The sequence below is a fragment of the Mustela erminea genome, chromosome 13 (genome assembly GCF_009829155.1).
Source record: "Mustela erminea isolate mMusErm1 chromosome 13, mMusErm1.Pri, whole genome shotgun sequence".
NCBI classification, from domain to species: domain Eukaryota; kingdom Metazoa; phylum Chordata; class Mammalia; order Carnivora; family Mustelidae; genus Mustela; species Mustela erminea.
In genome coordinates this window covers 87,881,225-87,895,377 of record NC_045626.1, presented here as the reverse complement: position 1 = coordinate 87,895,377, position 14,153 = coordinate 87,881,225, and the positions used below count along the sequence as shown (strand labels likewise).

Genomic DNA, 14,153 nt, shown 5'->3' with positions numbered 1-14,153 from the left:
CACTGGAGCCTGAAGACACCAGGTGAACCGCTTTCCTTTGGCTGGCACCTCGTGCCTCACGCGGGATCAAACATGCCTGGGATCAAACATGGGAGGGATGGGGCCTACTGAGAATGTCTGAGCCAGCTGGGAAGGAGAGAGAGCTCCACGAGCACCTGCACTCAGCCAGGAGAGTAGGAAGGAAATCAGGAAAAACACGCAGAAGCTGAAGCACAGTGACCCTGAAGCCCCCAAGCCAATCTAGGACCCAGCTTAAGAAGGCACCCTATTTGTGGGGCGCCTGGGTGGCTCAGTTGGTTAAGCGTCTGCCTTCGGCTCAGGTCATGATCCAGGGACCCAGGGACCCTAGGATCGAGCCCCCGCATTCTCCCTCTCCCTCTCCCTCTGCTGCTCCCTCTGCTTGTGCTCTCTCTCGCTCGAGCTGTCAAATAAAATTTAAAAAAAAAAAAAAGAAGAAGAAGAAGAGGTACGCTATTTGTAAGTTAAGTTGGTCCCTGGCTTGAGGGCACTTATTTCCACTGCAAATACAAGGGGGAGCTCACTAGAAGAAGGGGTTCTCCTATTTGAGGGGAGGGAATGGCAGCCGTGGGCAGGAGAGAGTGCGCAGGGAGAAGTGTGAAACAGCCACCGCACACCCAGAATGACCACTCACTCCCTAACTCAGGCTCAAGACACAGCTGGACCTTGGAAAAAAAACAGCTGGTTCTGTTTTGTCTGTCCAAAGAGTCCCATCTGACCTTTCCCACTTTCCCGGTGGAGGAACCTGGACCCGGTGTAGTGCCCGAGGTGGAAGTGCGGGTACATCTGACGGGGGAGGAGAAGCGATGAGAGACCCAGTGTTTCCGCCCCTCGGGTTATAACATGTGCCAAGCGGTGCTCACCACGGGACCCCAATGCATGGGGCAGGACCACCCTTGAAGGGCCTCTCGTGGGCAGACAGAACGCGCTAGGTCCAAACACCAGACCGTGACCAGGACATAAAAAGGAAGGAAGCACTGACAGCTGCCACAGGGTGGCGGGACCTTGAAAGCATGAGGCCGTGCGAGAGGCCAGACACAAGGGGCCACACGATCCCATCTCTAGAAATGCCCAGCATGGGCAAACCCATAGAGAGACAGAGACCGGAGGGTTCTGGGGCTGCAGAAGAGTGAGGCGACAGAGACTGTAGGAACTGGACAGAGATGGTGGCTGACAACCTGGGAAGATGCAGAGAACCACGGACACGAGCCACGTAAGGGCGTGGCTGACTCTTGTGGCTGAAATCCCACGAGAAGGAAGGTCGCTCTCCCGGCTCCCGCCTCTCTCTGCCTCCAGGAGGATGCGGCCCCCCAACTGCCTCCAGCTGGTCTCCTGCCACGTGCTGTGGTGACCACGATCACACAGCGGGCACGCCCGTGTCACACGCACAGCTCGCTACTGAAACCCTGGTGTAAACCAACTCCTATGAGACTTCAAGGGCGTAAGGAACCCCAGGTAAATGTCCTCCTCCCTTCATTTTACAAAGCTAAGGCTTAGCCTACTGGTTCTAGCTCAAAATGTGCCTGCATTTCACACACCTAACTGGCGGCCACCGCAGCTGCACCCGGCCCACCTTCCATGTGCTCAGAGCACCAACATGAGCCTCCTGCTGGACAAAATCACCCACCACAGAGCCTGTTTTATAAGGAAGTGTCAACTCTCTTGTGTCATTTCCTGACTCCTGCACTGACAGTGACAGACGGCTTGGCCATGAGGGTGTAGGGGGTGTCCGGGACCCTTGTGATCCCGGGGCTGATGGGGAGCGGCGGCCGCTGTCCAGCATCACGGGAGAGCATGGGACCGCGGATCATGAGCCCGCGACTAGACCTGGATTCAAAATTCCAAGTGCAGGGGCACCTGGGTGGCTCAGTGGGTTAAGTGGCTGCCTTCAGCTCAGGTCATGATCCCAGGGTCCTGGGATCGAGTCCCGCATAGGGCTCCTTGCTCCACAGGGAGCCTGCTTCTCTCTCCGCCTCTGCCTGCTGCTCCCCGTTCGTACATGTGCTCTCTCTCTCTCTCTAACAAATAAATAATTTTTTAAAAAAATTCCAAGTGCGGTTTCTACTGAATGTGTGAAACCATTGTAACATCAGTCCTAAGTTGAACCATCCTAAGTCAGAGACCATCTGCATGCTGCTTCTTACCATCCATCCCACTACAAGGTCAGCCGTTCTGTTCGACACCAGGTTCCCAGCACCTTGCACCAGGAAGACATCTGAGACAGACCTGGGAGCGAGTGAGTGAATGGATAGATGGACAGGCAAACACCTCCTTGAAGAGCAAGGGAGAGATGCGGGCCTGGTGTAGCGCCCCCAGCCCCCAGGAACACTTACATGCTCAGCCCAAACTGCATCAGGCTAAGAACTAAGGAAAGGAGCAGAATCATCCCGAACAGCCCAAACGCTGCATAAAGACAAGACTCTGGGGCTCATAACCAACAATCTACATCGGAAGCAACTGCGGGCTTTAAGGATAGATGTGAGCTTGGGTCCCATCCCAAGATGTGCTCTGGGAAGCCAAGGCAGGAAGTGGACAGACAGGACTTAAAAGCCACACAGGGATTTCAGAGGTATAATCTCAACGGAGACTGGTGCACGCTTGCCCTGTGGCAGGGACGGTCGTAAACACGTCTACGTATTCGCTCATTTAAACTCTCCATTATTCCTGAATACGTACAGTCCTCCTCTCCGTTGGACAGAGGCAGAAACACACCCAGAGAGGTTAAGGGGCTCATCCAAGGTCACACAGCTACTGCAGCTCAACTACCCCTATTTCAGGCACTACCTGGACAAGCATCATTAGCTGACGTGTAACACCACTGATGGTAACAAAGAGTAACTTGCAGTGTAGACCAGGATTGGAAGGACTGAGAACAGGTGGCAAGACACAAGAACTGGGCAGGTGATGGCAGGGGGCACAGCTCTCTGGGTTTCCCTTGCAAAGGCAGGGACAGCCATCGCAAACACGTAGACAGCATTCGATTCTGTCACCATGCCGAAACTGGAAGTTGTGAGTCACGAACACCAAAGGTCCACTGAATTTCAGTCTCCTCAGCTGCTGCCCTACTTCCTCACAACACAGTAGCACATGCTGCGTCAAAACTGAGTAAGTAAGGGGTGCCTGGGTGGCTCAGTGGGTTAAAGCCTCTGCCTTTGGCTCAGGTCATGATCCCAGGGTCCTGGAATCAAGCCCCATGTCCAGCTCTCTGCTCTCTGCTCAGCATGGAGCCTGCTTCCCCCTCTCTCTGCCTCTGCCTGCCTCTCTGTCTGCTTGTGATCTCTGTCTGTCAAATAAATATATAAAATCTTTTAAAAATAAAATAAGTTAAGTAAAGCTTTGTTACTCAAAGGAGAAACAGTCACCTAGAAAATCCACCCCAAAACACCTCAAACCTTACCAATATGACATAAACCCAATGGTACTTCAGGCTTACCAAAAACCTGCATTTCACACACCTAACTAGCAGCCAACCACAGTGTCTCCTCACTAAGAAAATTCCTCATTTTAAATATTTTATGCCAACTCTTAAAGAGCCCACCTACTACATAAATTAATATTCTCTAAACCTTATTCAAAGGAGACATCAACGGGCCGAGATCCCAGCTGTGGTTTCCCCCGCTAACTGTCCCAGTGACTCTGAGCTGGTTACTTTAATATTCGGTGTCTCCATTTCTCCCATAAAACATGATCACATGACTGTCCCCTCCCTTTCTCAGCAATAAGAGAAAGTCAACAGAGGTCTGAATGATATCGGAAAGGTGCCAAGAGCACCGGTTAGGGAAACCAGTATGGAGGAACCTCCTCGGGAAATGAAACAGAGACTCACCATACGGTCCAGCTCTGGGTATCTGTCCAAAAGGATCTAGAGCCGGACCTCAAGGAGCTACGTGCACACCCGTGTTTGTCATAGCCTGATTCACAACAGCCAGCAGGTGAGAGTGACCCAGGTGCCCCGTGACAGACCAAGAGACAAACAAGATGTCGGGTATCTGAACAAGGGACCATCACACGGCCTCAAATCAGAAGGAAAACATCACACAACTACATGGTTGGACTCTGAGGACACCGTGCCGAAACAGGAAGGGGGGCACGCGAGGGTCAGTGTCACAGGATGGAAATGTTCCAGAGAGCTGAAGCGCCACAACGGGAAGACACCCAACGCTACTGAGCTGTACGCTTAAAAATGGTTCAGACAGGACGTTTAACGTTATGTACTTTTTAAGAAATTAAAAAAAAAAAAGGGAAAAAACAGGTGCCAAGACATTGTTTGAAAACACGCACAGCGATCCGACTACTTCAGAGCCTCTCCGGCCTCATGGCCCCGTGTGAGTGGCACCCAGGACACGGAGAGAGGAAGATCCAAGGGGACTCACTCGCAGCATATAGGGCAACTCGGTCATTCTCTTTGTGCCGGAGGAGGTTTTCCGCGTAGTTTAGACGACTGCCTTTGAACCACTCGGGGACATCTGCGACACCTTTCGACGTGTCCACGACCTATGGAGCAAACCAAGCAAACCAAGAAAGCACACAGATGAGGTCTACACCAGTAATAAACATAAGTGACTCTGCTTCCCGGGAAGCCCGCTAACTCACTGGCCCCAAGCATCATTAAATCGTTTCAGAGACTGAACACCGGACTGGCCGCCAGGCTTGGAACTGCAAAGACATTAGCGCCCTGTAGTTCATCAGACGGGACCTCACACGGGGAAGTCGCCGGGAAGAGATGGTCAGCATTCTCATCACAGGGCAAGTAAGGTGACGGAGGCGTTCATGCCACAGTGTGTCTGTGTATCAAATCAGCACGCTGGCACTTCAAATATATACGGTTTGGGATGCCCGGGTGGCTCAGTCCTTAAGCATCTGCCTTCGGCAGGGGTCATGATCCCGGGTCCTGGGACCGAGCCCCGCATCAGGCTCCCTGCTCGGAGAAAAGCCTGCCTCTCACTCCCCCTGCTTGTGTTCCCTCTCTCGCTGTGTCTTTCGCTGTCAAATAAATAAATAGAATCTTTAAATAAATAAGGAAATACGGTTTCAGTGCTAATTATTCCCCCATGAGGTTTAAAAAAATAAAGAAAGAAATGAACGCCAAGAGAAAACACCACCCCCACGAATGGACTCTTTCAACAGACCTATATGAAGCCCCACCACTGAGAGCTGCAGGTGACAGAGAGTACGTAAGACAGGGCGGCAGCGTCCAGGGCTGCAGGGTCCACTGAAATCTGGGAAATGGACCTACAGGACCCACCCACCCCTCCCTCTGACAACCCCACCAGAGACGGGGCTGGGCCCCTCATCTCCTTCCTCAACAGGATGGAACCTGGATGTCCTTCCCCAAGTGCCTCCACATAAAACTCTCAGAACAGTTCACCCCACAGTCAAACAAGAACACAATGAAGTTATACACTGAGTAACAGGACCGGCTTTCCTCAGAGAGTCATCGACTGACAGTCTGAGGAGTTGGAACATTCCCTGAACTTCAGGTTTAAAAAATAATAAAACTATTGACAACTTAAAAAAACAACAATAGGGGCGCCTGGGTGGCTCAGTGGGTTAAAGCCTCTGCCTTTGGCTCAGGTCAGGATCCCAGGGTCCTGGGATCGAGCCCCACATCGGGCTCTCTGCTCAGCAGGGAGCCTACTTCCTCCTTTCTCTCTGCCTGCCTCTCTGCCTACTTGTGATCTCTCTCTGTCAAATACATACATAAAATCTTATAAAAACAACAACAACAACAACAACAATAATGTGAATGTATTTTTTTAAGATTTTATCTACATATTTGACAGAGAAGAGCAGGAGAAGCAGCAGAGGGAGAGGGAGAAGCAGCTTCCGGCTGAGCAGGGAGCCCGACACAGGGCTCAATCCCAGGACCCTGAGATCATGACCTGAGCCGAAGGCAGAAGCTTAACGACTTGAGTCACCCAGGCATCCCAATAATGTGAACGTATTTAATAACACCACTGAACTGGACACTAAAGTGGTTAAGGTCAACTAAAGGTTAAGATGGGAAATTGTGTTATATGTATTTTGTATTTTACCACAATATATGTATTTTATCACAATTAGATTGACCTCAACACAATTTTCTGCCAACTTTCTAGAGCAATGATTTTTTCACACTGATGCGAGGTGTCAAAAGAAAATATGATTCAGGGGCACCTGGGTGGCTCAGTGGGTTAAAGCCTCTGCCTTCGGCTCAGGTCATGATCTCAGGGTCCTGGGATCAAGCCCCGCATCGGGCTCTCTGCTCAGCGGGGAGCCTGCTTCCCCCCTCTTTCTCTGCCTGCCTCTCTGTCTGCTTGTGATCTCTGTCTGTCAAATAAAAGCTTTTAAAAAAAAAAAAGAAGAAAATATGATTCAGTATTCCCAAAAATGAACACTTTATTTTGGAACATAACCATGAAAAGGGAATGCTTAAGTAAAACCCCTACTTACCTCATCATACATGCGTGAGAAGACAATTCCACTGAATTTCCAGAACTCTGCCCAGAAGTCTGGATATGATTCAACTGACCAGTGGTATAAGTCATCATAATTTTCTAAAAATAAAATAAAATGGCACATGGGTCAAACCAAGCTTAGAAAGTTCTGGCAGCTCAGTGAGAAGACAGACACACCTAAGGAATTACAGTTATGGCTGAGCAGTTCAAAGGTATCCAACAAGAAACGGTCTGGGGAAGGTGGAGTATCTTAATTCTTGCCCCCCTGCCCCGAGCAAACTGGCCAGTGATGCTATATTCCAACCAATGTGCCTAAGAACATGGACTCTGGAGCCACAAGGCCCAGGTTCAAATCCCGCCTGGGCCGTTTATTAGCTGTGTGACCTTGTGGAAGTTACTTGAGCACACTGTGTCTCAGTTTCCCCGTCTGTGAAATGGAGATGGTTAAGAGCACCCAGGGCTATTGGGAGAACTTAAATAAGCATGAACACATGCATGAGACAGACGCTAGAACAGAGCCTTGGGCTGAATGAGAACTCCATTAAGCTTGCTACTATTACGCTGTACAAACAGAAAAATCGTATCCAGTAGATCTGAAAATCAGGAAGTGCAAAACTAGGAGCTTACTGATGACTTCTTGTGCCAGTAACAGTGTTTGTGGGGAGGGAAGAATGGTATTTATTTTATTTTAATAAGCAATACATTTGCATGATTCAAGATAACTAGAGTATAGAAGGTCCTTCAGGAAAAGTCCTTCTCCATCTTGTCCCACAATCATCTAACTTTTCCTGCCCAGAAGTAACCAGTTAGAGATTTATGCGTCCTTCCAGACTTTATGCACGAGCCAATATATCCTTCTCTCCAGCTTTTACACTAATGGAAAGCTCTTCCCACCAGGTTCCCATCCTGAGACCTGGGGAAAGTCCCTGCCCCTCACTGGGCCTTTTTAATTGCCACACATTTTCGGCAGGCCCTCCAATCATACCAGCTCCTTGGCGCTAATGCTCCAAGGATATGGGAACAGCAGGAAAAGGACCAGCAGCGTGTCAGGAACAGAAAAAAATGGCCTAACGTGATGGCTGGACTGAATTCTCTCGCTGCCATCAGTCAGCTAAAGACTTAATGGTCTTCCCTGTTCCCAGTCCTGGGGGGGGGGGGGGGAGACGGACAGGGAGGAAGTACACAGAGGAAGGGGGAGACCTCTGAGAGCTGGAGCGAGCTGCAGGGGAGGGGCTGGGCCCGGCAGCCAGGGCGGGGTGAGCAGGCTGGGAGGGAGCCAGGTGGCAGGAAGGAGCCGGCTGAGTGGGTCTGCGGCAGGGATGGAGAAGGATCCACTGGGGCGAGATGGGGACAGGCGGCACAGAGGTCACAGAGTGATCAGGGAACCGGGGCTTCAGGCCACCTCCTCCAAGCCCCCGGAGAACCACCCTCCTGCCCACCCCCCTACTCAAGCCAGGGGCCATAGAACAGGTCAACCGAGCACTCAGGGAAAAACACCAGGCACCGGGCATCCGGAACACCGGGGCCAACCGTGACTCTAGAGATCACGCGTGGGGATCTCAGGCAGGCCAGTCTGCCTCTCTGGGACTCAGTTTCCCTGTGTGTCACCTGGAAATCGACTGGAGGAGGGCATGGTGCTCCCAGGACCATGGAGAGGTGACCCCATGTTCCAGGGCGGGGCTGGGGGACCTGCATCAGAATCTCGGCTCAGCCACTTACTACAAGGACGGTGGGCAAGCTGCCCCACCCTCTGCACCTCAGCACTGTCACCAGCAAGCTGGGGACAACAGTGACCCCAACGAGCAGGAGATCGTTTGCTTAAAGACAAAGGCTCCGGAGCGTGACCAGCCGGGTTCAGATCCTGCCACTCTCCCTGTGAGCCCGGATGAGCAATCAGTCATCTCTGGACCCCAGTTTCTCCTCCATCAAAGGAAGAGAATGGGGGCGCCTGGGTGGCTCAGTGAGTGAAAGCCTCTGCCTTCAGCTCAGGTCATGATCCCAGGGTCCTGGGATCGAGCCCCGCATCGGGCTCTCTGCTCAGCAGGGAGCCTGCTTCCCCCTCTCTCTCTGCCTACCTCTCTGCCTACTTGTGATCTCTGTCAAATAAATAAATTAAAAAAAAAAAAAAAAAGAAAAAAGAAAGAGAATGGTACTTGTCACAGCATCATGGTCAGGACTGAAAGAGTCAAAACATACAAAGCACTAAGAACAGCGCTTGGCAGAGAGGAGGTATCTGGCGTGTCAGCCCCTAGAGTCACTGCTGGCTCGCAGGAGCACGTCCCACGCCAGGCTAGTTAGTGGACAGGACGGTGTGGCCTAAGACCTGGGGACAGGGCTGTGCAAGTACACAGAAGTGTTCATGAGCGGGGCTCTGGTCCAGAACGGGGGCGGGAGAGGAGCCTCCACCCCGCCCGCGCTGGGGAAGCCACACCAGGCAAACCGGCCGGCAGCTCCATTCTCTCCCAGTCTTTTGTTTGTTTGGTTTGGGTCACCTTGATCCTCATAAAGGACAAAGAGTTCCAGCACCAAAAACTCCTCCAGGCTCGCACAAGAGATGGACCAGAGGCTTGACACCCACACCTCCACCGAAGGCTTCAAAAACCCATCAAGAGGGAGTTACCAGCAGCATCCCCGAGGGAGGCAGATGCCACCCAGCTGCCAATCGGGGGACCAAGCAGTCCCAACAGCCCCCTAACATTATGAAGACAGCAGAGAAATGGAAGGTCAAGGTGCAGAGACTTCTTCCCCACCAACGACCCAGCCAAGTCATCAGGGACAAGCAGGGGCCCCTTCCGGCTTCTGTTCACACACTCCTGGCCCCACTCACAGGCTGCACCCCTGAAGCCCAAGTGACCCCTTCCATGGGCCTGTGTGGTTCCGTCTACACGGTGTTCATGAAGAACCTGAACTAGCTTCCAACGTCCTAAAGTCAGGTTCCAAATGAAATTCAGTGTCCTTGCCTGGTCTGACACAGGAGAACAGCTGTGGCCGGCCCCTGCCTCTCACCTGCCCTGACACCCCTGGGCTGCCCCTCCCCACAATGAGCAGGACTCATCTGCATCACCAACAGGATAGTATGGAAATGACCAAGGGTGACTTCCAAGTCCAGGTCCTAACAGAGAGCACAGTGCCTAACTTCCTCTCCTGGATCACTAAGGCACCGTCACACCACGTAGTGACAAGCAGCAACAGAGCTGGGTGAAAGCTGCCCCCCAACCCCCGCAGCGGCGAGAGCCCACAAAACGCAGTAGAGACTAATGATTCTGGAAAAAAACTACAGGTGGCTACTCACAGCTGCAACATCCCAGCCAGGATGGAGCTGCTACTTTCCCAGCTGGGGAACGGGGTGCCAGCAGCTCCCACCTGGCCAGTTTACAGAGGACGGAGTCCGCAGATGCACAGAAGGCCCCCGCTACAAGTTGACTGGTATTGCCTCCATCGCCCGCTGGGTCCCCAGAAGCATCTGAATGTGCAAGTTTTGCTTTCCCTTCACCCCCTTCTTCCTCTCCACCTACGAGAATTTTCACCAGCCCGCACCTCCAAGTCTCAGCTCCAGATCCGGCCCGACAGAGCCAGCACGTGGCAGAGCGCCTGGGAGGCTGCCAGTGCGCCGGCGCTTGCTACTGACTCACCGGCAGCGCTGCCAGTCTGCACGAGCCTCCTCCTCCAGCTGCACTGGAGCTGCTTGGGACCAGGGACCCAGCCTTCCCTTCGCAAGCAGACGCCCTCCCAGCTGCTGGAGCGCAGACCTGATCGTAGCTTGCAGCCCACGTGAAGACACGCAGCTCAGGCCACCAAACCAGCGGGCATTTTGAAGCGGGTGTCCCTCCCCGAATCACGGGGGGCTGGTGCGGGCAGCACGCACCCGGGGGGGGGGTGGTCTCGCGAAAGAGGCCTCACAACACAGGCACGTAGGCTGTGCGGCATCTGGGAAACGCTCCATAGGTGATCCGGGTCCCCCCGCCCCAGGTCTACAGGGGCTTGCGGGGAGTTCTCGGGTGAGCTCCGCTAGAAGCGGTAACAAAAAAACCAACCAATGTCCCCAGTAGCGGGAAAAAGAGCCCAGGCCGGCCAGCTCCTGAATCGCGGGGACAGAAACCTCACGCCAACCACAGTCTTGGGGGACAGGCTCCTCGTGCCCAGGTAGCCAGGCAGGAGACTGCCCCCCCAGCCATCCGTCCTCGAGGCTGAACACCACGGAAGCACCCCGTGAAGATGCGTCCCTTGCTCTTTCTCTCCGTACAAGGAGGGACAGCATTGCTCAACACCGCATACCACTACACACAAGACCTGGAGGGTGGGGACTGGCGCTCAGAGGCTACAAGTTCAAGGGCACAGCCTTTATGACTTAGAATCCTCACGAATTCATGAAAAGGCGAAGCAGAATGAAAGTCCAAATTACATGCATCTGGAGAGCTGATGAAAGGAGAAAAGATTCGAAGACAACAATCCAAAACAAGGCAGCCGTGTGAGTGGGCTCTTAAAGGCCCAGACCTCCAGGGCTGGGCTTCTGGAAGGGAGAGAAGCAGCAGGCCGGCTCAGCCCTTGGGAGTGGAAGGGGAGGAAGAGACGAATGCCAAGCTCCAAAGCCCCCCAGACCAAGAGGTGAACCCCACTCAGCCCCGCTTCCCACCACCACGTGGGGACACAGACCCGGCATCACAGGCCTTTGGGTTTTCAAACAAAGTTGGAAATCCTGCCTTATCTATGGAGTCTCCAGTGTGTGAGTCGCCCCAGCCAAGTCTTCAGGTCCAGTCTGGGCCCGAGCAGGCCGACTGGGAGCCACCCGTGCTTGGCAGTGTTCACAGAGCGGCCCGCGGGCCAGTCAGGTGCAGGGGACCGCTGGGCGTGAGGGCCTCCAGTCACCCTCACACCAGCCACTGACACGGCTCCTCTCGCCATGCCCATCTTACAGCCGGGGAAAGTGAGGCTCGGGAAGATCCGCTGACTTCCTAGTGATCACAGCGAGAAGTGGTGGAGCCAGTTTGAAATCCAGGTGGTCAGGCCAGGGTGTCTCGCCTGCATCACAACTCGTGTGCAATCGTTTCCTAAAGCGGCACAGCCAGTTAAGCACGGGAGAAGAGTATTAGGCTACTGCTGGCACAGGAACGAGAGACCGAACGGAGCAGAGTTTACGCAGACTCATGCTCCACTCTTGGCTCTTCTTAGGGGAGCAGGAATCAGGTCTGTTCTCCCCCAGCCCGACACACGTTAATTTACCAACTACTACCTGAGAAGCTCCCGAGTAATAAGCCACATCTGTCTCCAAGGTGCTCCCTGTCTAGGGAGCAGGAGGGAGGGAGGAAGCTGGGTCCCCCAAGAGAAGGGGCTCAGTGGAAGCTACACCTCCATCCTACGGGGGAGGGCTTGGAAGCTGCCAGGTGGCACTGTCTGCTATTCCGTGGTCAACAAGGGGCCCTTGTGAGCCTCTGCGCCAAGGAGAGACAAAGTCAGACCTGTGCTCCGGCAAGGCAAGCAGCGTGTACTGAAGGGAGGAGGAAGGAAAAGCAGGAAGCAGGGAAGCCAGCCAGTGTTCAGGGGGGAGGGAACAAGGCCCCCACGGAAAGCGGAGGATTAAGAAGGAAGGTAGCGCTGCCGAGGACTGCCTAGGCAGGGAAGATGACCTAGTCTCCACTTCTGGGAGGATGGCTGAGAACGGAGATGCCCCGGCCAGGAATACAGGAGTCCCAGAAGCCAGCTGAGGGCCACCAAGCGGAGGAAAGTACCCATGAGGAGCTGAAAAGCCCTGAAGGAAGTCGGACAAGCCCGCCAGAGCTGGAGGGAAGTGCGAGCAGGTGCTTCTCACCCAGAAAAGGGGCCTCGTCCGCCCAGCCCACATGCAGCCCGGTCAGGCGGTTTCTGAGAGCCAGGGTGACGGCGGAGGGAGTGCCCGTGACTAGGTCTGCAGCCGGCTGGGAGTGTAAACAGGACGGGAAGGAGGTTCGCCCCAACCCCAAAGGCTGTACCTGACCTTCCTTCTCCTAGGTGCCTGAATTCCACGCTAGCCCTTTAGTAAGCTCAGGCTGGGGGGACTAGGAGGGGACAACACAAGGTGATACCGGCAGGCAAGAGGACCCCACAAACAGAGGAGAAGAGCTAGAAGTCAGAAAGCCCCCATGTCTGGGAGGAAGGCCAGAGTGCAAGACCCCAGGGAGCACCTCCTCTCACAAGCTGAAGACTAGCCAGGGATCCCAGTCCCCAGAGGTTCCAAGGCGGGGTGGGGGTGAGGGGCATGTGGGGAAGCGGGGGCAGGTGGGGACCCCTCCCAGGGACACAGAACCCCCTCCCAGGGACACAGATGCTACAGTCAGGAAGACTCCTGCACAGACACGGGGGCAAACCCCACCGTCACAAAGCGCCCCACGCCCTGGAGAGGGAGCCCCCACTATTCCGGTGGCTCCTCCAAGCCCCGGAACAGGGACACTGAGAATCAGGGGATGATTCCAACGAGCAGCAGGGGCCCTGACGGCACCGCCCCGGAGAAGGCGGCGCCCCGGTCCCCAGGGAGGGGAGTCCCCCTGCCGGGGGGCCCCTCGGACCCCGAGGCCACGGCCCGGGGCGGGGCGGGGGGGGTTGTGTGGAGAGGCGGTGCTGGCCGCGGAGCCCCCGGGCCGCGTGCCGGCACTCACCCAGCGCCAGGCCGCTGGCGGCGCCCACGGCCGCCCGGAAGCGGTCCATCTGCGTGTTCTTCTTGCTGTCAGGCTCCCACATCACCTGGCACTCCAGGATCTCCTCCCGGCCGGCCCGCGGCTGCTTGGACATGGCTGCGGCGGGGGCGGCGTGCGCTGCGCTGGGACGGGGAACCGGGCTGGGAGCGGGCCAGGGGCGGCAGGCGGGGCGGCGGGGTCCCGGGGCGGCGGGTCAGCCGCGCGGACCGGGAACAGGCAGCGCGACTGAGCGCGGCGCGGGCGCCGTCCGCGGGATCCCCGGCCGGCCCCGCCCCCATCAGGCCCCGCCCCTCCCGGCCCCGCCCCTCCGCGTGTAACCCTCCGCCGGTGTCCAGCTCGCAAAGGAGTGCTCGCCGCCGCGCCCTGCTGCCGTCGGGACTCGAACCCGCGCGCGCGCGGTGGGCGGAGCTGCGCAGGCGCGTTGCTCCCGAGCTCCCCATCCTTACCTGGGGCATGACGGGGTTAAAGCAGCACGGGAAGAAGGGAGCTAGGGGCTCTGACTCGTTCCTGTGCTCATTCATTCGCGATTGATTTGTCCTTCCTGCGGATTATTTACCGAGCGCCTGGTGGGTACCAGGCACCGTGCAGGGCTGTGCGGATACAGCAGTGAAGGAAGCAAAGCTCCTGCCCGGGGTCAGCAGGAGAGACGGTGGAGAAGATGCCCTGTATACGTCATACATAGCATAACGCATGCAATAAAGTACACGGCACACCAATGAGTGTCGTATAGATAATCCGCATACGGCTATCCATATAATAAAAAGTGCTAATTACTATGGAAAGAAAGCAAGGAAGAATAGAAAAAACGGGAAGAGGAGTGTTAATACTTAAATAGGGTTGTCAGGGAAGAGCCCACTGAAAAGGTGACTTGAAGCAGGTGACAGGTGTAATGAGCTCTTCAGTATCTGGGGGAAAGTTTCCAGGCGGAGATGACAGCAGGTGCAAAGGCCCTGAGGCAGGAGTGTTGGGTGTGGTTAGAGAGCTAGTGAAGTGTCCAGCCTTTTTCTTTGACTTGAGAGACCTGGGGTAG

The 14,153-nt window shown here is 55.0% G+C and overlaps 1 protein-coding gene across 1 annotated transcript in view; it reads right to left on the bottom strand.

The window, feature by feature from the left end:
- Positions 1 to 13,391, bottom strand: part of AACS (acetoacetyl-CoA synthetase) — a 53,665-nt gene extending 40,274 nt beyond the window's left edge. Inside the window, exons 1-3 of the mRNA XM_032310387.1 lie at positions 13,085 to 13,391; positions 6,451 to 6,554; positions 4,392 to 4,512 (exon numbers count right to left, since the gene is read on the bottom strand). Coding sequence (XP_032166278.1) covers positions 4,392 to 4,512; positions 6,451 to 6,554; positions 13,085 to 13,217 — 358 coding nt within the window. The 5' untranslated portion in view covers positions 13,218 to 13,391. The remainder of the gene's footprint in view (positions 1 to 4,391; positions 4,513 to 6,450; positions 6,555 to 13,084) is intronic.
- Between the last annotated feature and the right edge of the window lie 762 nt (positions 13,392 to 14,153).